The sequence below is a fragment of the Setaria viridis genome, chromosome 7 (genome assembly GCF_005286985.2).
Source record: "Setaria viridis chromosome 7, Setaria_viridis_v4.0, whole genome shotgun sequence".
In the NCBI taxonomy this organism is placed as follows: domain Eukaryota; kingdom Viridiplantae; phylum Streptophyta; class Magnoliopsida; order Poales; family Poaceae; genus Setaria; species Setaria viridis.
In genome coordinates, this window is record NC_048269.2 from 14,237,363 (window position 1) to 14,261,692 (window position 24,330).

At 45.5% G+C, this 24,330-nt stretch overlaps 3 protein-coding genes across 4 annotated transcripts; all 3 read left to right on the forward strand.

The window, feature by feature from the left end:
- Positions 1–357: 357 nt before the first annotated feature.
- On the forward strand, positions 358–2,173 carry LOC117864130 (probable aldo-keto reductase 2). 2 transcript variants are annotated; one of them, XM_072295010.1, is made up of 4 exons: positions 358–1,057; positions 1,146–1,318; positions 1,396–1,498; positions 1,619–2,173. In XM_072295010.1, exons 1-4 carry the CDS (start codon positions 623–625, stop codon positions 1,973–1,975), a joined length of 1,068 nt encoding a protein of 355 aa, XP_072151111.1. In that variant the 5' UTR covers positions 358–622; the 3' UTR covers positions 1,976–2,173. The 2 variants fall into 2 exon arrangements, with proteins under 2 accessions (XP_072151111.1, XP_034604036.1); XM_034748145.2 differs by having other exon boundaries at positions 1,637–2,173.
- An 8,140-nt stretch (positions 2,174–10,313) lies between these two features.
- On the forward strand, positions 10,314–12,076 carry LOC117864625 (disease resistance protein RGA5). The gene has a single exon (XM_034748751.2). It carries the CDS (start codon positions 10,438–10,440, stop codon positions 12,055–12,057), a length of 1,620 nt encoding a protein of 539 aa, XP_034604642.2. The 5' UTR covers positions 10,314–10,437; the 3' UTR covers positions 12,058–12,076.
- A 9,185-nt stretch (positions 12,077–21,261) lies between these two features.
- LOC117864133 (probable aldo-keto reductase 2) lies at positions 21,262–23,718 on the forward strand. The gene is made up of 5 exons (XM_034748147.2): positions 21,262–21,597; positions 21,700–21,900; positions 22,402–22,574; positions 22,668–22,770; positions 23,103–23,718. The coding sequence occupies exons 1-5, from the start codon at positions 21,373–21,375 to the stop codon at positions 23,439–23,441; spliced, it is 1,041 nt and encodes a 346-aa protein (XP_034604038.1). The 5' UTR covers positions 21,262–21,372; the 3' UTR covers positions 23,442–23,718.
- Positions 23,719–24,330: the final 612 nt, after the last annotated feature.

Sequence of the window (24,330 nt, forward strand, 5' to 3'; positions counted from 1 at the left end):
GATTTTGTTCGTTTGAAAAAAATGCTTGGGTAATTGGTAATGAAATTATAACTGAAATCCTAAAAGTTTTAGATGGATACCTCTACACTTGTTAGTAAAAAAAACATGACTGATAAGAGATTCAAAAAAGTTTGCAAATCAGTTTCATTTTTTGGCTTGAAGGAGCGTTGCTTGACTACCTGTTGTTGAGTCGTTCGTTCTCTGTGTCAAAATGCCATGTCATTCCTTAATAAAAAAATAGATGTCTAAGTATCAGTATCAGCTAGACATTCTATTTTGTTATTATCAATTATATTATTGCTGCCATGAGGGAAAAGATGCTCATGTGGCCTATCATGATTGGTGGTTGGTGGAGTGCTTTGGGTGTGGCCGAGCACATTTCTCCAAAGGCCCATGACGTAAGGTCTTACATGTTTCACGTAGTCAGCGCTTGAGTCAAACTCCCAAAGCCGGCGGGCTGCTGATCATCTCTTCCTGACTTCCTGGACACTTCAGAGGCCCTCCGAACACACTATAAATTCGGAGACGAATCATCAGCTCATCCCACCCAACATTCTTACGTCTGTAATCTGAATTTGTACACATCAGCAGAGAGACAGAGCTCATTTCCCAAGGTCCAGCAATGGCAGCTGCTCCGGTCGCCACGGTGCCGCGCATGAAGCTGGGCTCGCAGGGCCTGGAGGTCTCGGCGCAGGGCCTGGGCTGCATGGGCATGACAGCCTACTACGGCCCGCCCAAGCCCGAGACGGACATGATCGCGCTCATCCGCCACGCCGTCGCCGCGGGCGTCACCCTCCTCGACACCGCCGACAGCTACGGCCCGCACAGCAACGAGATCCTCCTCGGCAAGGCGCTGCAGGGAGGCTTGAGGGAGAAGGTGGACCTGGCCACCAAGTTCGGCGTCTCGTTCGGCGACGGCGACCGCGAGCCCGACTTCCGCGGCGACCCGGCGTACGTGCGGGCGGCGTGCGAGGGCAGCCTCCGGCGGCTCGGCGTCGGCTGCATCGACCTCTACTACCAGCACCGCATCGACACCAGGGTGCCCATCGAAGTCACGGTGATTACTGAGCTTGATTACTTTTGAATTGCCATTTTTCATTTCCTTGTATCAGTGATTACTGAGCTTAATTGTTGCTGCATTGCAGATTGGTGAACTGAAGAAGCTAGTTGAGGAAGGGAAGATTAAATACATCGGGTTATCTGAAGCATCCGCATCGACAATTAGAAGAGCTCATGCGGTCCATCCGATCACCGCGGTTGAGCTGGAGTGGTCATTGTGGACTCGAGATGTAGAAGAGGATATAATTCCTACCTGCAGGTATCTTACGTGCAAATGTTTTGTTCATCCCTAAAATTTGAAGTTTTGTTCTGAATAAGTCGTGCTGGCAATTGCAGAGAGCTGGGAATCGGAATCGTCGCTTACAGTCCACTGGGCAGAGGATTCTTCTCCAGTGGGGCAAAACTCATGGACTCCCTATCAGAGCAGGACATTCGCAAGGTGAATGCTCATGACTTACTACCATAATGTATTCGCTCTATATGGTGGTATCATTCAGCTTTTTGTTGTACAAACTGAATTAGGAGTGCAATAATTTGCTTTGCTTATTTTATTAATGAGAAGTTTGTACTCTTCCAGAATTGGCCTAGATTTCAGCCAGACAATCTCGACAAGAACAAGCAGATATTCGAGCGTGTCAGTGAAATGGCAAAAAGAAAAGGATGCACGCCGTCACAGCTTGCATTGGCTTGGGTTCACCATCAGGGAAGTGATGTCTGCCCCATACCTGGTACAACGAAAATAGAGAACTTCAATCAGAATGTGGGGGCACTATCTGTAAAGCTCACACCAGAGGAGATGTCCGAACTTGAATCCTACGCTTCTGCAGATAATGTCCAAGGTGACCGTGATCCTCAAGCTGCTTACACATGGAAGAATTCCGAGACCCCTCCGTTGTCATCTTGGAAAGCCGAGTAAGCCAATAGAAGAAATGTTATCATAAGTAGTTGTATGTGTTCATCTCTGCATGCAGAGGTGGGGATTGTGTTACACTATCAAATAAAGACAGCAGAGCATGCTCATGTCTACTTAAGAAGAGTGTCATTTTTGTTGTGCTTGCGTGCGTTGATGTAAATCCATCCATATATATGCGTATTATACACTTCATTGCTAATCTATGATCAGCCATTTTGTAATACCAGTTAAAGTTTTTTAATCTACAAATATGGTGGTAAGCGGCGCACCACATATTAAGGCCCCGTTTGGTAGAACTTATTTCAACTTCGGCTTCTTCTGTTTTACACAAAACGAGGCACCATAGCGTGAAGCCATTTTATAAATCGAGGTTCAAATGAATTAGAAGCCAGGTGAAGCTACTATTTTTGTCTTCATCAAGTTTGACTGAGGCTGTTTTGGGAGCAGCTTTCCCAAACGGAGCCTAAGTAATTAATCTAGTGTATTTATATACATTCATGATTGATAGATTTCTTTCTGCGAGCTATGAATTTTGATCTGAGTCCCAAAAGCAAATGAACTATTTTTATTGTTTTTTAGACCAAGGACAATAGATATAAAAGAATGTACAAATTGTATTTTTTTGGTCCACCAACAATAACGCTGCTAACTCATAGATTAATTAGCATCCGTATGGATACCCTAATATCCCTACCAAAATGATAACACGACCGGTAGTGATACATTAATACTCGTACCGTTCCAAAAAAAATACTAACAGCAGCGATATGGTCAAAGCCCAACCGGTGCTAAAAAATGTACGGCATAGATGTATTGACTTGAGTATCCGTGCCCGCCTCCTATAAGGATCCGGCATTGATAGCCAATTATCGGTGATGGCCTTTTTCCTCGTATACCTAAAATTCCTCATCCATGCCCCGGCTCGGGAAACTGGACTTGGATGAGGTCTCTGCATAGTGCTTGGTCCTAATAAAATGAGATACTCCCTGAATCAACGAGCAAATAGTGCCATAAAGAATAAAATTGTAACAAGAATACACCTAATTGTTTCGCAAAGTCATGGCAACATGTTTCGCAAAGTCAATCCACCTGAAAGAATTTGGTAGCAGATTGACTACATCTATCCATCCATCCATCTATATTTATAGTAATAATCATACCCGAGAAAAATAAAAATAGTTGACCGTTAAATCAGGTGGACCCAAATAACTTTGGTCTAGATGTGATAGAGAGAGAATCAATCCATGGCACAAGGAAAATATAATTAATGTATACCGTGAAAAAAAAACAGAAAGGGTCCATGTCATCCGCCATGATGTCACAGCCAACAATCCTACATCCTTACGATTCCTTTCTTATTTTCAATCTACCGTTCATGAATAGTTGACGTTTCCGACTACAAATTTACACCAGAAGCGTGTCAAAATTTTTGTCGGCAAACGTCATGTAAAGAAAAATGGAGGGAGTGTTATTTTCTTTCCTCTCCTCTCTACGGGCCTTCTCTTATGTTCCCTCTTTGATCTCCAGGCACACGGGCCTTCTCTTCTTTTCTCTCCTCTTTTATCAGCCGTGGGCATTTGTTCAGTGGCTCCAGAAGGCAGACATAAAGGAAGAGTAAGTTTACTGTAAGTTTAGTTGATAATCAGTGATCATTCTCCAGACTCAATAGTTCAATTAACTTTATACTATGTGCAGGTATATCTTGATGGCAGAGCCTGATCATATTATTGTCAAGCCTATCCCAAACTTGTCAAGGGATGGTCGCGCAGCAGCTTTCCCTTTCCTCTATGTTGAGCCGGAGAAAAATAAGAAAGTGTTGCGTAAGTTCTTCCCTGAGGACGAGGGACCAATGAATAAGATTGATCCTATAGGAAATTCTCTTGTGATAATTGAGAAGGTGAGATTTTTTTTCTTCTAAGTATCTACTTAGATTTCCGTAACTAATAGTTTCTCCCTGATTTACTAGGAATCTCTTGCAAGGATTGCACCTACATGGGTGAATGTTTCAATTGCAATGAAAAAAGATCTTGATGCAGATAAAACTTTTGGTTGGGTTCTTGAAATGTAACGTGCTGCCAAATAATTTCTTTTTCCTCAGTTTTTCTAAGCTTCGATCTGGACTTTTAGGGTGTGAGATGGGACGGGTTGGTCCGGTCCCAGTTTTTTTGGATGGAATCGTCCCACCGCCACCGAATCGGAGCTCGCCTCGGCCGAATCGAGCCCTGGCGCTGCCGAATCGTGCCCCGTCGCCGCCGAATTGGAGCTCCCCGCAACCGAATCGGGCGTCGCCGCTGCTGAATCATGCCTCGCCACCGCCGGATCGGTCACTCCGCTGTTGGATCGAGCTATTCCATCACCGGTTTGGGTGCTAGCAAGGCGAGCGGCGGTAAGGAACCAAATGCCCTCTTGCCCACCGAGGTGGAATAAAAATTTAGTGATGAAAATAAAAAATATCATTAGTTTAAAAAACACAATTGATCTTTTACCGTAGCAACGGGTATTTTGCTAGTTTATAGTAATAATCATACCCGAGAAAAATAAAAATAGTTGACCGTTAAATCAGGGTGGACCCAAATAACTTTGGTCTAGATGCGATAGAGAGAGAATCAATCCATGGCACAAGGAAAATATAATTAATGTATACCGTGAAAAAAAAAACAGAAAGGGTCCATGTCATCTGCCATGATGTCACAGCCAACAATCCTACATCCTTACGATTCCTTTCTTATTTTCAATCTACCGTTCATGAATAGTTGATGTTTCCGACTACAGATTTGCACTAGAAGCGTGTCAAAATTTTTGTCAGCAAATGTCATGTAAAGAAAAATGGAGGGAGTACTATTTTCTTTCCTCTCCTCTCTACGGGCCTTCTCTTATGTTCCCTCTTCGATCTCCAGGCACACAGCATGGGAGTAGGAAGATACAGAAATAGGGAGGCAAATCATGATGTACATGACCAAGGAAGATGGGCTTTATTGTCGAGGCCATACCCCATATCTGTCTCGATCTGTAGCCGGAGTGACGGGCCGTATTGTTCGGTTCTGCCAGTGCTTTGCCGCAGCAGCAGCTCACCGTAGCTCATGTTCTTCTTCTGAGCTCGCGTCGTTGCAGAGGTATCAACTCAAGCTCCTTCTCAGGATTATATTTTTTTGTTAATTCCCCATTAATCTGTTTGAATGGGACAACATGAAATAAATTTCACAGTAATATGTTGGAAGGATTTGAATGTGAGATCATATATATAGAGCAGGAAGGCAGACTTTCAGGGCAATGAAAAGCTGTGTTCAAGAATAGAAACTCGGCAGGCCGGATTGCAACTAACCTTGGTTAAAACAGCTGCATGCATTGCTAATTGTTCTAATATACCTTACAAAAATAAACGAAGGTTTTGGGTTTGAAGGTTTTGTCGGATATGTTGCAAAACTTCACGGTGATATCGGCCCAACCCAAGCTGATTAAGGCGAAGGCTAGGCTACGGTGGCGCTAAATGAATACTGATTTAGCGGATTTAGCTGGCTAATCACCGCTATTAGCGGAAATGAATGCTTAGTTAGTGCTAAAAATGCAGCGACTATCCTAGCCCCCGCTCTTCCAAGACGCTATAGCCGGCTATTTTAAACCTGGAGTACTACAAATAAAGAAGACATACAGCATCCGCAATTAGACTTTAATTTAAGTACAGATGCAAATATATTGGCGCAGAATGCATAAGGTGACCTGCAATCCTTGGACAGGATAAATGAATAAAACTAAAGCACGTATATGTAGTTCTGTGTAAGGGGTAGACGTGCTAGAATATGTACAAGAGTGGATTAGTCAATATAACACAGTTTAATTAGTTAGATCAAGTGGCCAAATATCTAGGACTCTATATTTTTTTTTGAACGAATGGGCACGAGACATTGCCTATTTCATTGATAGAGTAGAGAAATACAGTTGGCTAGCCGATTAGAGTACACACTTTTACATGATTACTCTCTAGACAAAAAAAAAACCGCTAAGGCCTTTGCCCCTACTAGTATCCATGCTCTTGCTTCCTCCTTGATTTTTGTCATTAGTGTGATTGCTGCCATCTCTTGTCGATTGAATATTCACCTATTCCGTTTCTTCCAAATTTCCCATATGACCAGTAGCGTCATGGAGCATGCACCCTTCCTAGGAGTTTCTGTTTTTGTAGTCATGTTTATCCACCAATCCAACGCATTGTCAGTTTGTCGCCATTCTGAGGGGTGCAGGCTTGGCTGCATTGTCCACGCCGCCACTAGGCTCCATATTCTCCTAGTGTATCTGCACTCGACTAGTAGGTGATGGGCCATCTCCATTTGTCTTCGACATAAGGGGCATGCAGGGGAGTGAGGCCATCCTCTTCATGCAACCATAGTCGGTTTTGTAAGATCAGCCACGCGAAGAACTTGCACTTCAGTGGCGCCCAACAACACCAGATTGTTTTGTAATGTGGTGCTTTGGTGGATCCGAAGAACTATGCCTTGTATGCCGAGGTCGTTGAATACTTTCCGGTGGACGTAAACTTCCATCGAATTGTGTCTTCCTGTTGCGGTTGTAGCTGCATCATTGTTGCTAGATGCCAAAGTGTTACGAATTCTTGTAGATGTCGAGTTGTCAATCCTCCGTGAATGTTTATGTCCCTAATCCAACTGTTGTCGTGTAAGGCCTCTGCTAGATTCCTTTTTTTCCCTTTGGATATCGCATATATGTTGGGCGCAATGTCCTTTGGCCTGACGCCTTGCACCCAGGCCGAGTGCCAGAAGCTCGTCTTGCGTCTGTTCCCCACTGTGATGGTTGTGCATGCCGCGAACAAACGGCGATCCGTGTCATCGCATGGTATCTCCGTTCCGATCCATGTTTTTTGCGGTGACTCCCACTCGTGCCAAAGCCATCGCAGTCTCAATGCTCTTACGAACTTGTGAAGATTGAGCACACCTAATCCTCCGTTTGCTTTTGGTAAGCAGGATTTGACCCAGTTGACCTTGCATTTACTGCCTGTGAGCGTTTTATCTCCTGCCCATAGGAACCTTTTCCTTATTTTGTCGAGTTCCTCAAGTACTTCATTTGGCGTTTTTATTACCGTTAGCAGATATAATGGTTGCGCGGTAAGTACTGCTTTGGTGAGGCAAACCCGTCCTGCTTGGTTGAGATTGCGGCCATGCCAACCGGATAGCTTGCGTGCTGCTTTGTTAATTAGAGGTTGAAAGTCAAGTTTCTTAAGACGCCTTATCGCTAGGGGTAGTCCGAGGTATCTTATTGGGAATCCTATTCGAGTTACCGGCAATTCTGAGAGGACTTCCTCGAGGTCCACGTTGTCACAGCTAATGGGAGCCACGGTTGTCTTTTGAAGGTTTGTTTTAAGCCCAGTTGCCTCCCCGAAAAGGCATAGTAGCTTTGCAGTGTTCACGATGTCCGCATGTGTCGGTTTTATGAATATGACCGTGTCGTCAGCATATATGGAGATGCTGGTGCGTGGTGCACACCCTCCCAGCTTGTTGAGCAGTCCCATTTCCGTTGCCTGATGTAGTAGCTGGTATAGTGGGTCAATCGCGAGGATGAAGAGGAGGGGGGATAATGGGTCTCCTTGTTGTAGTCCACATCCATGCGCGATGGGGTCAGACAGGAATCCGTTCAGCAAAATTTTTGAGGTAGATGTGGCCAGTAACGCGGCTATCCAGTCCCGCTATCGCCTGAGGAAGCCTCTGTGTTGCATTAGTGATAGTAGGTAATCCCAACGCACGGAGTCGAAAGCCTTTGAGATATCCAGCTTCATTAGTAGTGTCGGCGTTCTATTGCTGTGAAATCGACATGCCATGTTCCGAACATATAGAAAGTTGTCATGAATGCTTCTTTCTTTTATGAAGGCACTTTGGCTTGGTTATATCAGTGCTTCCATATACGGCTGCAGTCTTATCGCAAGGATTTATTGATGATCTTAGTGATGGCATGTATGAGGCTTATTGGTCTGAAATCTTTGATGCTTTTAGCACCCTCTGTTTTGGGGATTAGAACAATGTTTGCTATGTTGACGAAATTGAGGTATTTGCAGCGGATGTTGTGGAAGGCATTAACACCCGCTATGACGTCACCTTTGATTATATTCCAGCACGATTTGAAGAATAGGCCAGCGAAGCCGCCCGGCCCTGGCACCTTATTTTTTGGCAACTCTGCGATTGCTTGTAGTATCTCTTCATCCGAGAAGGGGCTATCGATGTTGTTTAAGTCAACCACTGGGAAATGTAGCGTCTCCCAATTTAGGTCTTTGGTGCGATTGTTAGGCACGGACATCATGCTATCGAAGTGATCTTGGATTACCTTCTTTTTGTCTTGGTGAGTTACTTCCCAGCTGCTTTCTTTCTTTAGTCTTTGGATGAAGTTTTTCCTCCTTCTAGCGTTCGCCTTTAAGTGGAAGAACCTTGTGTTAGCGCCACCCTTGTGCAGATAGGTTATCCTAGAGCATTGTTTTTTCCTTGCTTTTTCAAGGGCCGCCCATCCCAAGAGCCTTTTTTTGAGCTTGTTGCGCAAGGAGTGTTCCGGGTCTGTGAGTGTTCTTGTCTCCTCGGCCGTATCGAGGCGCAGGATGACTTCTTGGGCCATGTGCATCTTTAATTTGGCATCTGAGATGAGCAATCGACTCCAGGATCGTAGTGCTCGGGCCGTGGTGTGCAATTTGTGCTCCAGTCTGTGAAATGGCTCAGTGTGGATCGTCGGCTTCGACCACTCCCAGGTTACCACTTCATAGAAACCTGGTAGGCGCGTCCAGAAGTTTTCAAATTTGAAAGGCTTCGGCTTTCTAGGTCCAGATTGTTGTGCCAGTAGCAAAGGGCAATGATCCGAGTGTGAGGAGGAGAGCGCGTGTAGGACATGTTCATCGAAATTTAGATCCCAGTTTTCATTGCAGAAGACTCGGTCGAGCCGTGATAGAGTCGGTCGATGCCTGGCATTGCTCCAGGTGAACCTCCTATTCTGTAAGTGTATCTCTTTTAGATCACAGTAGTTTGAACTCCCAGCGACTTCAAATGAAATTGGATAGATGTCAACAGGGAAATCTTAACCGAAGCACCAGACCATAGCATTAAACCATACACAGCAATGACCGATAAATATTTCCCAGGTCACATATTTGATATCCCCCCCCCCAAAAAAAAAAACCTCCCCAATCCATCAATGTTAAGTATGTTAGAACAAAAAAAATATTCAAATTTAGATTTTGATCATTGAATATTCCTTATGTTCTCAATTACTACCAAATCAACATATTTTCAATAATAATTTAAATATTAATCATCTGATGCAACTTTTTACATCGAGCATGCATATAATTTAATTAAATGTTTGGTCAAAATCCATAATGTTTTACCTTTTACATCAACACACTTTACATTGATAAATGGAGAAATGATATAATAATACAAAATTGATTTAAGGCATGAGATCGACCGTTGTAGCTTGGTTGGGTTGGACCTCTTGCCCTCTTCAATCTCGCAGGTGCGTGATTTCGTTGGGTAGGAAATCAAATTAAAACAGGAGGTTACTGTGGATAATTACTGGAGAAATATGAAAAACATGGAAACAATTGCCAGATCCTATAATGTATTTTCACATCCATATAAACTGAATCCCAGTAAACAGAGTTTTTAATTTCTCATTTATGATAGTTGTTTGTGAGTCTATCCTAGCTTTATATTTGTCAAACCACGAGTAGATCCAGGCCGGAGCTAGGGGCTTTTATTGGGGTCAGCTGACCCCGATAAAATTCTACAAATCCTTAGCAAAATACTGTTCATACTTAAGCTGACCTTATTGTGTTAATGGAGCTGACCCTGGCGTCTATCTCGACTGGCTTCGCCCATGAGATCAGCATTCCACTGATCAAGTCGACCTCCACAGTAATTAACGTTTCCAATCAATTTTCTTTTAATTCTCTGTCACTAAGAATTGAAATTGTTTGTAAAACGTTGTTTCAAGTTTTTTAGAACGGTATGTTGTGTTTTATTGTGTTTCTATACTACGAGAATAACACATTGTGTTTTGTATTGTTTCACAGATACCTTATTGTGATTGATGATGTGTGGACAAAGGATGCATGGGAATATTTTAAATGTTGTTTTGTGCAGAATAATCGTGGTAGTAGAGTTTTAATAACTACAAGGATTGAAGACGTAGCTAAGGCATGGGATCCTTGTTTCGATGGTCATGTCTACAGGATCAAACCTCTTTATGATTTAGACTCTAAGAGGTTATTTCACAGAAGGATTTTTGGCTCTGAAGATGCATGCCCTGAGCAACTAAAGGCTGTTTCTGATGAAATTCTGAAGAAATGTGGAGGGTTGCCATTAGCCATACTTAGTGTTGCTGGTATTTTGGCTAGTCATGAAGAGGTAAACTCAAAGCAAACTTGGGAGAAGATAAAAAATTATTTAGGTTTCCAACTGGAAAGAAACCATGGTTTTGGATCCATGAGGCATGTCTTTAATCTTGGTTACAACAATTTATCTCTGGACCTGAAGACCTGTATGCTCTACCTTGGTATATTTCCAGAAGACTCTGAAATAATCAAGGATGATTTAATGAACAGATGGATAGCTGAAGGTTTTATTACTAAGAAGCTTTTCTCTGGTCCAGAGGAGATTGCAGAAAGTTACTTCAATGAGCTCATCAATAAAAACATGATCCAGGTAGCACGTATGGATGACTGTGGACATGTGCTTTCTTGCCGAGTGCACGATGTAATGCTTGAATTTATCATGTTGAAGGCCGCAGAAGAGAACTTTGTTACTATAATCAACGATCTACAAAACACGAGAGGCAGTTTGAAAGCTCGTCGGCTATCCCTCCAAGTCAGGAATTCAGGGTGCAACAACCATGCTCGGGAAGACATGGATGTCAGCCAAGTTAGGTCGTTGAACTTTTGGGGGCCTGCTGAATGCATGCCTTCTCTGTCAAAGTTCCGGCTAGTACGAGTTGTACATCTTGATGTCAATGACTCCGAGGATGACCAATGTGATATGTCTTCCTTCTGCAAGTTTTTCCAGCTGAAATACTTGAGGATCAGAGGCCTAGGTTGTAGGAAACTTCCAAGACAGTTGCGTAGCTTGCAACATTTGGAGACACTGGAGATACACCCAGGAAAGACGACAACAATGAAGATAGATGCTACCAAGTTGCCCCCAACGTTGTGGCACCTGGTTGTCCCATCAACGGTGAAGATGATTGGTGCAATGGAGAGTATGACAGCCCTCCGTACGCTGGCTCTGGGTAAACTCGATGTAGTACATCCCAAAGATGCGGAGAAGATCATCAAGGGTCTCGGTGAGCTTGCCAATCTACGGGAGCTGAAGCTATCCTTGTCCCACTCTTCCTCTCAAATAGCACAGGTTGTGGGTGATCTTCTGCCCTCCTCTCTCGGTAGGCTCAGCAACCTTCAGTCACTAATTATCGGTGGCTCATTTGCTATTCATGAGGATGCATTGACTCGATGGCACACACCTCCACGCCATCTTCGGAGGCTGCACGCGCTGGTATGCCCCTTCTCCACATTTCCAACAGGTTGGATCACCCAGCTCGACAGTCTCAGGAGCTTGGAGATCAAGGTTGTGTCGCTGCCAAGGGATGGTGCCGAGGTTCTTGCCAGGCTGACATTACTGGTGCACCTTAGGTTGCATGTTGATAAACATGCTCCCGAAGAAGGTGTCGTCATCCACCGTGCAGCGTTCCCTCATCTAAAGGAGTTTTGGTTTGCATATCAAGTGCCTTGCCTCATGTTCGAGGCAGGGGCCATGCCCGGGCTTCAGAGCCTCACTGTGCAGTGCTACGCTAGCGCAGAGCGGCAAGCCGATGGTGTGCTTGATGGTATCGAGCACCTGGGGAGCCTCAAGTTATGCAGAGTGGATATTGCTGTCTTTGGAGGAATAGGATTGCAAGCTGCGTTTGTGCCAAAGAAAGAGGTTCAAAGGTGGAACAAGCAGGATCTGCAGGCAGCTTTCAGGATGGCCATCAACAAACATCCTGGCAGTCTTGATAGTAGAATTCGACCTGTGTGTAGTGGAGTCGGGCCAAGTGACTACTACACATTTTAATGTTCTGTAGAAGATGAGTTTATATGATGAACATGTGAAGGTATGCACAAATTTGTTCCCCATCTCTGGCTCATTTCAAAATGTTTGAATATCCACCATTCTGCGATTTTATGATAGCCGGATTAATTGCTTGAAGATTAAATAGGATTCCATATAGTTATATGTTTCACAAATAGGTGCACAAAACTCAAAAGAATTAATTGTTAGAGTTTTTTTTATGGTAAACAAAACTACTTAGTAGTATATAGTATATATAAGATTTGACCATTCATTATCATGGATAATTTAGTAATTATTATATTATAAAATGTGATATTTCAAATGGAATAGTCTTTTAGACTTTACGTTAGTGTACAAAATATTATAGTGATGCTATTTGTGTTTTTTTACCTTGGTACCCTTATGCTACTTGTACCTATACTACAGATGAAGTTTTTAGTAGTATACAATTAATCTTAACTGTCGGATGTTTCTATACTAGTCCTTTTGGAACACTAGTATAGCCTAGTATTGTGTACTGTAAAAGAGCTTAATTTGTTAATCCCCTTCTCCCGGCCCAAGAAGGAAAAGGAAACCAATGTTTTAAACATATGGATAATAAGTAGAGGTGTGCAGTGTTCAAATTTTGTGTGACACTGCCACATACACAAGTTTCACTTGCTAGTAGGCACTCAACGTCATAGTTGTAGTTTGATAAACATAATATGTTAGTCACGTCATAGTTGTAGTTTGATAAACATAATATGTTAGTCTGCATATGAAAATTGGAGCAAATATTCCTTTTACTAAATTTTTATGTAATGTTTGTTTAACATAAATTTTCATGTTACATTATTTTGTATCATTTTGTATCTACAGGTACACCAAGGACTATGCTATCCAAAATTCCAAACCCATGGAAGACATGGAAATAGCCTATCCATAGAGATTGGTACCAATAGTACTGTGATGCCGATCAAAATTTATCAGGACACTGTTGGGAGTCCTTCAGTTTTATGCAGATAAAAGCAAGCCAGTACATTATTTAACTTTATGCTTCTTGTTGTCAAATACCACCTATTTATTATTTTCCAATATTAGGACATGCTGGAGAGATCTGATTAAGATCTGTCTGTGCATGTTTGTCATCAATAGATAATATGATGAGAACATGTTGCTGCAAACTAATTCTTGTTTGGTATTGTAATTGGTTTTGTAAGTGACATCTATCAGTTCCCTTTGTACACATATACATATACATATTGATTGAAAAATTACAGCATAAAAAACACCGAGATTTCTTGCTTTGTTGTTTACTATTGCCTAATGGTAGATGTGGTAACAATTAATCATAACACATTATCGTTGTCAAGATTAGCGGATCAAGACTAAGACTAGTAAATTTCTTTTCGCGCGTAAGGCTTCGGATGGTGGCGTGGGAGACACGGGGTTTAGACTGGTTCGGGCAAGGTAAAGCCCTACGTCCAGTATGAGGTCTTGCTCGTGTTGCCCACGCGGGGTCTGTAGTAGGGTTTACAGGAGGGCAAGAGAGGGAGCTGGTCCCAAGTCTCTTGGGTGTGCACTAATACTCTGAAGGAGAGTGTGTGTGTTCTGTTGGCCTGAGAGAGTCCTCTAGTCTCAGGGCCCCCAATTCTCCTTTTATAGCGCAAGGAGAGCTCAGGGTTACAGATGAGCCAGGTGTGAGGAGAAGGAAAAGAGATAAGCTAAGTGAAGTAAAGTACAAGGAGAAGGACCAAGTCCCTGGGTCACCGCCTCCTGCTCCGGCCTTCGGCTTCTGTCAGCGCATCCACCGGAGGAGGGCAGCCGTCTTTGGATCCTGTTAACGATCTTCCTGGCGACCGTTGCCGCCAAGCATGATGATGGTGTTCGGTCGTGGCAACTGTGCACGTTCGGGAAGACGTTTGACCCCTGGTGTCCTGCTTGCGGCCCGTGTAACACGGACGTCGCGTCCCTGTCGCCAGATACGCTAGGCACGAGAACGGGCAACGCCTCCTCCTGTGCCGGGCGGCGCGTGCTATGAGTGCCCCACGGCGAATCAGAGGGCGCCGTGGCCATTGTAGCTTGTTCGGTCGTGGCTACAGTGTTCTGCCCAGGTACTTGTGGTGGTCACGTCGAGGGGCGCAGGTGCCTTACGGCGTGCCAGAGCCATGCTGCATTTATGGCGAGATCGGTGGGGGGACCCATGAGATCCGCGCCCTCGTTCATCGGTCTGCGCCCGAGGTGGACACTTGTCTTGTGGGTCCGAATGAGTTCGACCCCCTACGCCCGGGGTCGGGCAAGTCGGAGCCTTGCGGCGAGGGGTCGGGCGCTCCCAACCCTGGGACCGAGGGTCGGGCGAGGCGGAGTTCTGCCATCGAGGGGTCGGGAGGGCTTGACCCCGGGGTCCTGAGTCGGGCGAGACGGAGTAGGATGTTCTCTGCCTCTACTGGGTCGGCGGTAATCGTTATTACCGCAGGTGGGCCTGGGCCTTCATGATTGTTGCTTTAAGGGGCATTAGGAGGTCGTTAGTATTTCCCCCCAACACACATGTTTCTTAAGTCTAAGTGTTCGTGTGTTATAAATCTTTATGATAACATAAAGTAAATTTAGTTTGTAAAGCCATGCTTTTTCAAAACCCTATTGTATAGGGTCACCATCACGCAAAGTGGCAAGTTTAGCGTGCTATTTAACAAGTACTTTCATGCATATTCTTATACTAACCCACCACTTGGCACTTGAAATAACCCTATTATTGCATCTATCTTGTGGAGCATATTGCATTTTGATAGAAATACAACATAATCAAGGAGGTTTTCATAAAGAGCTTAATGGATATTTGGACATGGATCATCGAGGGAAGGCCCTGATGACGTCGACGTCGGCGACGTTGGAGAGCTCGGCGCGCTTCCTGGAGAAGCGTTGGATGTACTCTCGGAGAGTCTCACCCGACCCCTGGTGGCAGCTTCGGAGGTCCCAGGGTTCCCAGGGTGCATGTATGTGCCCTGGAAGTTCCCTACAAAGATTTCTTTCAGGTTGTTCCAGTTATGGATCCGACCTGACAGAACGTGTTCCAGCCAAGCTCGCGCCGAGTCGGCCAAGAACAATGGGAGGTTGCTAATGATGAACACATCGTCATCCGCTCCGCCGGCCTAACAGGCAAGCCGGTAGTCCTTGAGCCGAGGCCCGGGGTTCGTCTCCCCAGAGTATTTGGCCACATTGGTGGGCTGTCTAAAGCGCGCTAGGAATGGCGCGTTCAGGATGCGCGCGGAGAAGGCCCTGGGCCCCGCTGGGTCGGGGCTAGGGCTCTGATCTTCTCCGCTGTCGTGGCGACCACCACGGTGTACGCGGTAACCGTAGTTGGCTCTGTCCTCCCTGTCCGCACGGGAGCGCGTCCGCGCATCCAAGGCATCATGGGCGTCGCGGATGGGGCCAATGCGGCGGTGGACGGACGAAGCCCCGCCGCCCACGCGTGGTGGAGTCTGTCGAATAGGTGAGGCCCGGTTTCCCCCGTGGGAGGAAGGTTGGTGGACAGATCCTCCACGACTCCCGAGAGGCGCAGAGCGTGTGACACTGCTGGCACCGTGTGTGCGTCGCCGAGACGCGGAGCTTTCTGCCTACTGGACTGCTGCACACTCAAGCAAGTTGCGTACCTCTCAGTGGGCCTGTCGCTCCTCGGGCGTTGCCGTCTCGGGGAGTCATCGGAGTAGGGCTACCGCGGCGGCGACATTCTGGCTGGCGTGTGCGAAGAGTTGGGGATGACTCTCGTCCCCGCAGATGCGTCGCTGGACGTCGCGGGCCTGATGACGCACCCTACCCTCGTTGTGGCGATGCTCGTCCTCCTGGTGAGGCGACGCGCGCACCTCCGGCTGTTGTGGCCGCACCGGTACCCTGGCAAGGGCTCCAGTTGTAGCTGTGGCGCGCGGTGGGGGAGTGCGCTGTTTCCCTTCGGCGACATCGTCGTTGTACCCCTCGAGGTGCACTCCGGCCATGAATCACTCGCGCGACGGGCGGTGGCTCTCGTTGTTCGTGCCGGCATTGAAGGTTGTCCTCTCCACACCCACGAGCTCGTTGCTCGCAGGTGGCACGGTCATGGACCGCGCCAGGAGACGACTGTAGGTCACCGCGGCATTGCGCAGCCCGAAGGGCCGCCCCTCCGAAGGAGGCCCCTTGGCGCGTGCCCGGCTGCTCGCCGCTATCCAGGTGGTGGAGCCAGAGATGATGGGGTGAGCGGGCAAGTCGAGGAGAGGGATCAACTCGATCCCCTCCCCGGTGGCGAGGAAGTCCAGACTCCCGAAGCGGACTAGGGAGCCCGGAGCGAAGCTGGCGTCGTGGTTGGCCATCTGAAGCCGGTGATGTATGCGCAAAGGTCCCCTACCTGGCGCGCCAACTGTCATTGTCAAGATTAGCGGATCAAGACTAAGACTAGTAAATATTTTTTATGCGCGTAAGGCTTCGGATGGTGGCGTGGGAGACACGGGGTTTAGACTGGTTCGGGCAAGGGAAAGCCCTACGTGCAGTATGAGGTCTTGCTCGTGTTGCCCACGCGGGGTCTGTAGTAGGGGTTACACGAGGGTGAGAGAGGGAGTTGGTCCCAAGTCTCTTGGGTGTGCACTAATGCTCTGAAGGAGAGTGTGTGCGTTCTGTTGGCCTGAGAGAGTCCTCCAGTCTCAGGGCCCCCGGTTCTCCTTTTATAGCGCAAGGAGAGCTTAGGGTTACAGATGAACCAGGCGTGAGGAGAAGGAAAAGAGAAAAGCTAAGTGAACTAAAGTACAAGGAGAAGGACCAAGTCCCCGGGTCGCCGCCTCCTGCTCCGACCTTCGGCTCCTGTCAGCGCATCCACCGGAGGAGGGCAACCGTCTTTGGATCCTGTCGACGATCTTCCTGGCGACCGCTGCCGCCAAGCATGATGATGGTGTTCGGTCGTGGCAACTGTGCACGTTGGGGAAGATGCTTGACCCCTGGTGTCCTGCTTGCGGCCCGTGTAACACGGACGTCGCGTCCCTGTCGCCAGATACGCTGGGCGCGAGAACGGGTGACGCCTCCTCCTGTGCCGCGCGGCGCGTGCTATGAGTGCCCCACGGCGAATCAGAGGGCGTCGTGGCCATTGTAGCTTGTTCGGTCGTGGCTACAGTGTTTCGCTCGGGTACTTGTGGCGGTCACGTCGAGGGGCGCAGGTGCCTTTCGGCGTGCCAAAGCCGTGGTGCATTTATGGCGAGATCGGTGGGGGGACCCACAAGATCCGCGCCCTCGTTCGTCGGTCTGCGCCTGAGGCGTACACTTGTCTTGTGGGCTTGGATGAGTCCGACCCCCTACACCCAGGGTCGGGCGAGTTGGAGCCTTGCGGCGAGGGGTCGGGCGCTCCCGACCCTGGGACCGTGGGTCAGGCGAGGCGGAATTCTGCCATCGAGGGGTCGGGAGTGCGCGACCCCGGGGCCCTGGGTCGGGCGAGACGGAGTAGGATGTTCTCTGCCTCTACTGGGTCAGCGGTAATCGTTATTACCGCAGGTGGGCCTAGGCCTTCATGATTGTTGCTTTAAGTGGCATTAGGAGGTCGTTAGTATTTCCCCCCAACACACATGTTTCTTAAATCTAAGTGTTCGTGTGTTATAAATCTTTATGATAACATAAAGTAAATTTAGTTTGTAAAGCCATGCTTTTTCAAAACCCTATTGTATAGGGTCACCATCACGCAGAGTGGCAAGTTTAGCGTGCTATTTAACAAGTGCTTTCATGCATATTCTTATACTAACCCACCACTTGGCACTTGAAATAACCCTATTATTGCATCTATCTTGTATTTTGGAGCATATTGCATTTTAACAGAAATACAACATAATCAAGGAGGTTTTCATAAAGAGCTTAATAGATATTTGAACATGGATCATCAAGGGAAGCTTGCACGAGGAAGGAGAGGACTAGGAGGGCCAAAAAGGGCCCAGGCCGATCGGCTTGGGACCTTCAGGCTGATCGGCCCAGCCCAATCCAGGGCCTAGTCGAGCTCCCGTTTCTTCAGCGTGATGTCCACGACATCTCTAGGGTTTTTCCATCGACCATCGACCTAGTGCCGCCGCCTATGAAAGACTATATATATCCCCTTATGGATTACATGGAGAAAGGTTGGAGAGAGAGGAGAAAACACCACACAAACACCATCCACCGCTGCTATAAGATCGGAAAACGAAGAGAAGATTGGATCTACAAGGGGCCACGCGAAGTGGAGCACCAGGGGAGGAAAGAACCCCCTGAGCTGATTGGCATGGGGCTTTCCTGCCCCGTTCGTCGTCGTCTTCGGTCTAGTAGATCTATAGGGCATCCTTTACCTTGAATTGTGTCAACATGTGTTAGATCATGTGGTAAAGTCTCTTTTGTCCTTGGTGTTATATGGAGATCTTGATTTATAATCGCCTAAGCTCTTGTTTAAGATCTATTTGTGATCAATCATATCTTGGTGATGCTCTTTCATGTAATGGCTAACTAGCACTACTTTAGGTTGCTTATTTGCTTACCTAGAACGATCATCATGTCGTGTTCTTATTGTCCAATAGTTGAGTACCCTTGTGTAGTGACAGTATGTGAGAGGTAAAGTGTTGGGCATGATTCACATCCACTCACGATAACACTTAGATCGAGTCCTTTCATACTTAGCGATTGGATCTGCAAGTGATACTATAGATCCGTTGGACAAGTGTTTTATCTATCTTGTTCGCACCCTTACTCTCAATCTGCTTTGACCTAAGACCGCTTAAGTTCTTTTATTAAGTATAATCTCATACAATATAAAGAGATTTCGGTTACATAGACTAGTGCTTAGTTAAATGTGCAAATCCCTTGTTCCGTGGATTGATAAACCATGGGGGAATCTCTAAGGGAAAAGCTTCAACTGATCGGTGCACTTACGGTTCATAAATTGGCGTGCTAACTACCGTCAACATTCATACATCATATTATCATCTAAACATTAAATGGAGGGTGACCGATTGTCTAGCATTTAGTGTCTAGGGTAATGCTTTGAGCATCAATTGCAGGGAGCTAGGGTTTTCAAGGGATGAGATGTAGACCAAGCTCTGGAAGCTGCTTTCAGGAAGGCCATCAGCAAGGATCCTGCTTGAAGGGTTCTTAAAGGGTTCTAGATGCTCGAATTCATTGAGAGTTTAGATTGCTCTCAAGGGCACGTCTCAAAGCCGCAATATCCCACTTGAAGCTTTGGTAATTCACCAGACATTTTGTGCCTTCAAAGCAAAAATAATTTCATGAGGATTCAATTGAGTTCTACTATGCATTTTTTTTAAAAAAAATTGAGCCACTTTGAAATGCAATTTTTTCAATTTGGCTCCAACAATTTATGCTCTCCAAAATTTCATTGATTTTTTATAATATATAGTGCTTGTTTTCTCATTGAACACTTTGGACTTTGGAGTACCGTAGTTTTACTATGGGATGTTAATAGAGAGAGATAAATGCAACGATACCTACGTGTTATACTCCCTCCATGGCATAAATCGCATTTTGATTTAAGAAAGTCAAAACTTACAAAATTGCATCAATAGAGTCCTACCCAAGGACATCATACTGATCGACAATTTAGTGCAATAGAAATCAAAGTCCTATTCTATTTTTAAAGACCTTTCCTTAAAAACTATACATTTATCCATGTTGCTCCTATATGCCTTCCGGAAGGTAGATAGACAACGAATCTTTAATGCCCATATTAAGCTCATTTACAATATTTTTCTTTAATATTTTTAGGTATCCATCAACATTTGTTGACATTATCAATATTTTATTAAAAAAGTCTAGTTTAATTGTGACCAACATTTAACCAACATTTTTTATATGTACCAACATATTTCTTTAAATTTTTTATATTCACCAACATTATTGTTCAACAATATTTTACATGCAGCAAACATTTTTTGCATTCACTAATACTTTTTTCTTGACATTTTTATGACATTCACCAACTTTTTTCGTTAAAAATATTGAGATTGTTTATCTAAAATGTTGATTTTTAAAAAATACAACAAAATATAGTTATATTGATCTTATTTTGTTGTATTAATTCTAAATAACATGATGGTTCAAACGGAATAAAAAATGTAGTTTTGGGTTGGGAGAAAATTACATTTTAAGATTGCAAATCAATTAAACATCCCACCAGTAGGTCAACCGGATCGCTACACCTGTCACCCTATCATTCATGCAGCCCACCCCTCTCTCCCACCTCGCTGTGGCTCTCTCCCACCTCGTATACATGATACATCTCAACTGTTTGTTTATTTTTTACACGAATTTTAAAATAAAAGTTTAATAACAAACTATGTTTCGGAAGATGTAGTCTTCCGTTTATCCATCGCAAAATGAGCTAGATTCTGGAAAAAGTGTTCGGCCCGGTTCTGTTTATGTTGAGAACCCGGTGGGCAAGCCTGGGCCATGGCGGTACAAATCGTGCTCGGCTTTCTGGTTGGGCCAGGCCGGGACCATTTGGCAAGGTACTAAACACTACTGACATCAGCCTCTTACATGCTTAGGCTAGCGCACATGTGCAGTGCCATCATCACATCCGGTCCACTGCCCTACTGCGTGGCACTCTCCCTCTATTAAAAGAATGTCACAATTATCCCCTCTTATTTTATAATTTGGCTCCAACAGTTTATGCCCTCAAAATTCTTACTAATTTAGTTTTCAAACTGAAACGTGCAGTACCATTTACTATCGGATATCAACAATTGTAAGTCGTATCTTGAATTAAGAAAGGCAGAAAGCCAAGCTTGAAATTTTTTTTGACAAACAATTAGTAAAATTATACATTAGTTTAGTGTACAAAAGTGGCACCCATAGATTCATACCCAAGAGAAAATTTGAGATGGTACTGGTTCTATAGTAATTGATAATACAATGCAATAAAAACTAAAGCTGAAAAATCTACTTTTGAAGATTTTTCGTAACTTGCTATAGTGATTCTATAGTAACTGATAATTTGACTCCAACAGTTTATGTATTGCAAATTTATTGTGTAGCCTGCGTCCATGTCCGATCTGATGCTCGGTTTTCTGCTTGGGCCAGGCCAGGCTCATTTTTCAAGTCACCAACTTTCTAAAGATTTTATTTTCATTGTGAAATTGACATCAGCTCTTACATGTATAGGCTAGCTCACATGTGCAGTGACGTCATCATACCTGTGGCCCAGCGGCACTCTCACTCTGTATATAGCTCAATGCCCACACCTGTCCATGGACCAGACCACACCAGCACCACCAAGACAAGACACTGCCGAGCGGCCGCACCAACCACCAACCACCGGAGCGCAGCGGCGAGCACCTTGCAGTCGCAGCTGCCATGGCTGCCGCTCCCGTGTCCGTTCCCCGCATCAAGCTCGGCTTGCAGGGGCTGGAGGTCTCGGCGCAGGGCCTCGGCTGCATGGGCATGTCCGCCTTCTACGGCCCGCCCAAGCCCGAGCCCGACATGATCAAGCTCATCCACCACGCCGTCACCGCTGGGGTCACCTTCCTTGACACCTCCGACATCTACGGCCCGCACACCAACGAGATCCTCCTCGGCAAGGTCGGTTCTTGGGGCTCGGATTTCGCATCTCTGCTGCTTTCTCTTTACCCTTTTGAGTCTGCACCCAAGGTGTTCGATTTAATGCTTCTGTGTTACGAGCAGGCGCTGCAAGGTGGGGTGCGGGAGAAGGTGGAGCTTGCCACCAAGTTCGGCATCTCGTTCGCCGACGGCAAGCGCGATATCCGCGGGGACCCGGCGTACGTGCGCGCGGCGTGCGAGGGCAGCCTCAAGCGGCTCGGCGTGGATTGCGTCGACCTCTACTACCAGCACCGCATCGACAATAGGGTGCCCATCGAGGTCACGGTGAGTGGACCTTGGCCATTTGATTTCTTTGTTTGGTACTTGGATATTAGTAGATGTGAACATATACAAGTGGTGGGTGGAAATGTTAGCCTGCGAGGGGAATTTTCTAGAGAGACAGAGTGATGGTGGTTGGTGGAGGCAGGTTTGTTTAAGACCCCGTTCCTCGAAGGAGAATGAGGACCTGCTTGTGGACGATGGAATCTTTCTCTTCCGTAATTAGTACTCAAAAAAGTGAGAATAAAATGGTTCTGATGTGGAAGACAGCTTCTGTACTGGTAGTAACTTCTAGGAGTTCATGCGAGATACCATTGTATATCAGATGTGTTGATCAGTGCCTCTGCAAAAATGAACTATGACATATTTAAACCACTGCAGGTTACTGGTTTATGCAAATCGGGTCTTGTTTGTCTCCTTTTTCCCTTCTAGAATCCGCAATATGGCTTAAACCATGAAATTTTGTTTTAAAGAAAGATTATTGAGTCATTTGTTTTTCATTGCTAGATGGGTGAACTCAAGAAGCTAGTTGAAGAAGGAAAGATAAAGTACATTGGATTATCTGAAGCATCTGCGTCAACAATTAGGAGAGCTCATGCAGTTCATCCTATTACTGCAGTTCAACTGGAATGGTCATTATGGTCTAGAGATGCAGAAGAAGATATAATTCCCACTTGCAGGTATTTCTATGGAAAATCTAACACAAGAATTGTCCAGTCACTAGGTATGAAGATTTATTTTTCTGAATTATCTCCTTTCTGTGACAATTTCAGGGAACTTGGAATTGGGATTGTGGCTTACAGTCCACTAGGCAGAGGGTTCTTGTCCAGTGGGACAAAACTGATCGATTCACTAACCGAGCAGGATTTCCGCAAGGTGAACTGAAACTGATGCCTATAGAACGTTGATATTCCCTTGGTAGCAAGTTAATTTATCATTATCCTTTGGTTCTACTTTTCATAGGACTAGAAGGTATTTCATAAATGTTTGGAAAAAAATTCCTTCATTGCAAACATGGCTTAAATATGCATAACACATAGTGCACTTATCCTTGATGTGTGTTTTTACCATTTACTTGGTCTTAGATACCTTTTAGATTCTGCTCATCCATTTGATGTATACAATGGTCCCATCCATCTTCTCGAATAAAAAAGAATTATAAATACAGCCAGTTTCCTCTTCCTAATGGAATTTCCATACTTCTGCAGCATATGCCTAGGTTTCAACCAGAGAATCTTGACAAGAATGCTCAGATATTCGAGCGTGTCAACGCAATGGCGGCAAGAAAAGGATGCACACCATCACAACTTGCATTGGCTTGGGTGCACCATCAGGGAAACGATGTTTGCCCCATACCAGGCACAACAAAAATCGAGAATTTCAACCAGAATGTGGGGGCACTGTCTGTGAAGCTGTCACCAGATGAGATGTCGGAACTCGAGTCATACGCTGCTGCAGGTGAAGTCGCGGGTGATCGATATCCTCAGATGGCCAGCACCTGGAAGGATTCGGAGACCCCGCCATTGTCGTCTTGGAAATCTGAATAGCTCAATACAATACCTTGAACTATGTGCGTTGCTGTATCTGCAAGTCGGACTGCAGAAGATGCTCAGATCTTCGGCACATGACCATCCATAAGATGTGCTTGTCTTTGCAAGTGATGATGCGTGGTAGTGAGTGTGTATCACATATATACCTCGTTTTGTATATCTGTGCTCTAGTGGCACGATGAATAAGCTTGTGCACTTGTATCATGAGTATTTATCATAGTATAATTACACTGAATTTGGTAATAGATGGAATGGAAGTGCACTTTTCTTGGAACTCTGCCTGTTGATGAGATAGATGTCGCTTTTTTTACAGTTGCGACCAGTGTCGCTGTCAATGATTGAGCTGGCTCAATGGTACAACTCCAGCTCTGCTTTTCCCGAACCTGTACAAGCACAACAAGAGGAGAAATGGGACCGTTGCAGTTGGCACAAACTAAGCTATTGTGGATCAGGCCATTAGGGACATCTCTGACGACCTCATTGTGGATCTCATTAGTCATTACTGATTATGTCCAGCTTTAGGAATTGGTTTCCAGCCATCAACACACACAGCCCGACTCCATGACATGGACCAGAACAGCGACAGGAGAGTATTGAGCGAGATCGACATAACACCTGCAGTTCGAGGGCGGATTCGATCATCTCCTTCCCTAAGACAGTGTGCTAATTGGTGAGTGGATCATTTGGCAAGCAATCGGTGAGTGGATCAGCTGCCCTAGTCTAAACCCGTTATCCTCGCCGGACCAACAAGGTTTTCGTGGTGAGTTATTTTTCTCCATCCTTGTCTACCGACGCATTTAATCTTCCAACACCGACCCCTTCGTCCGTCCACATTGAAGCTAACAAAGTAAAAACATTAATCTAATCTAATTAATTTTGAAGTTTT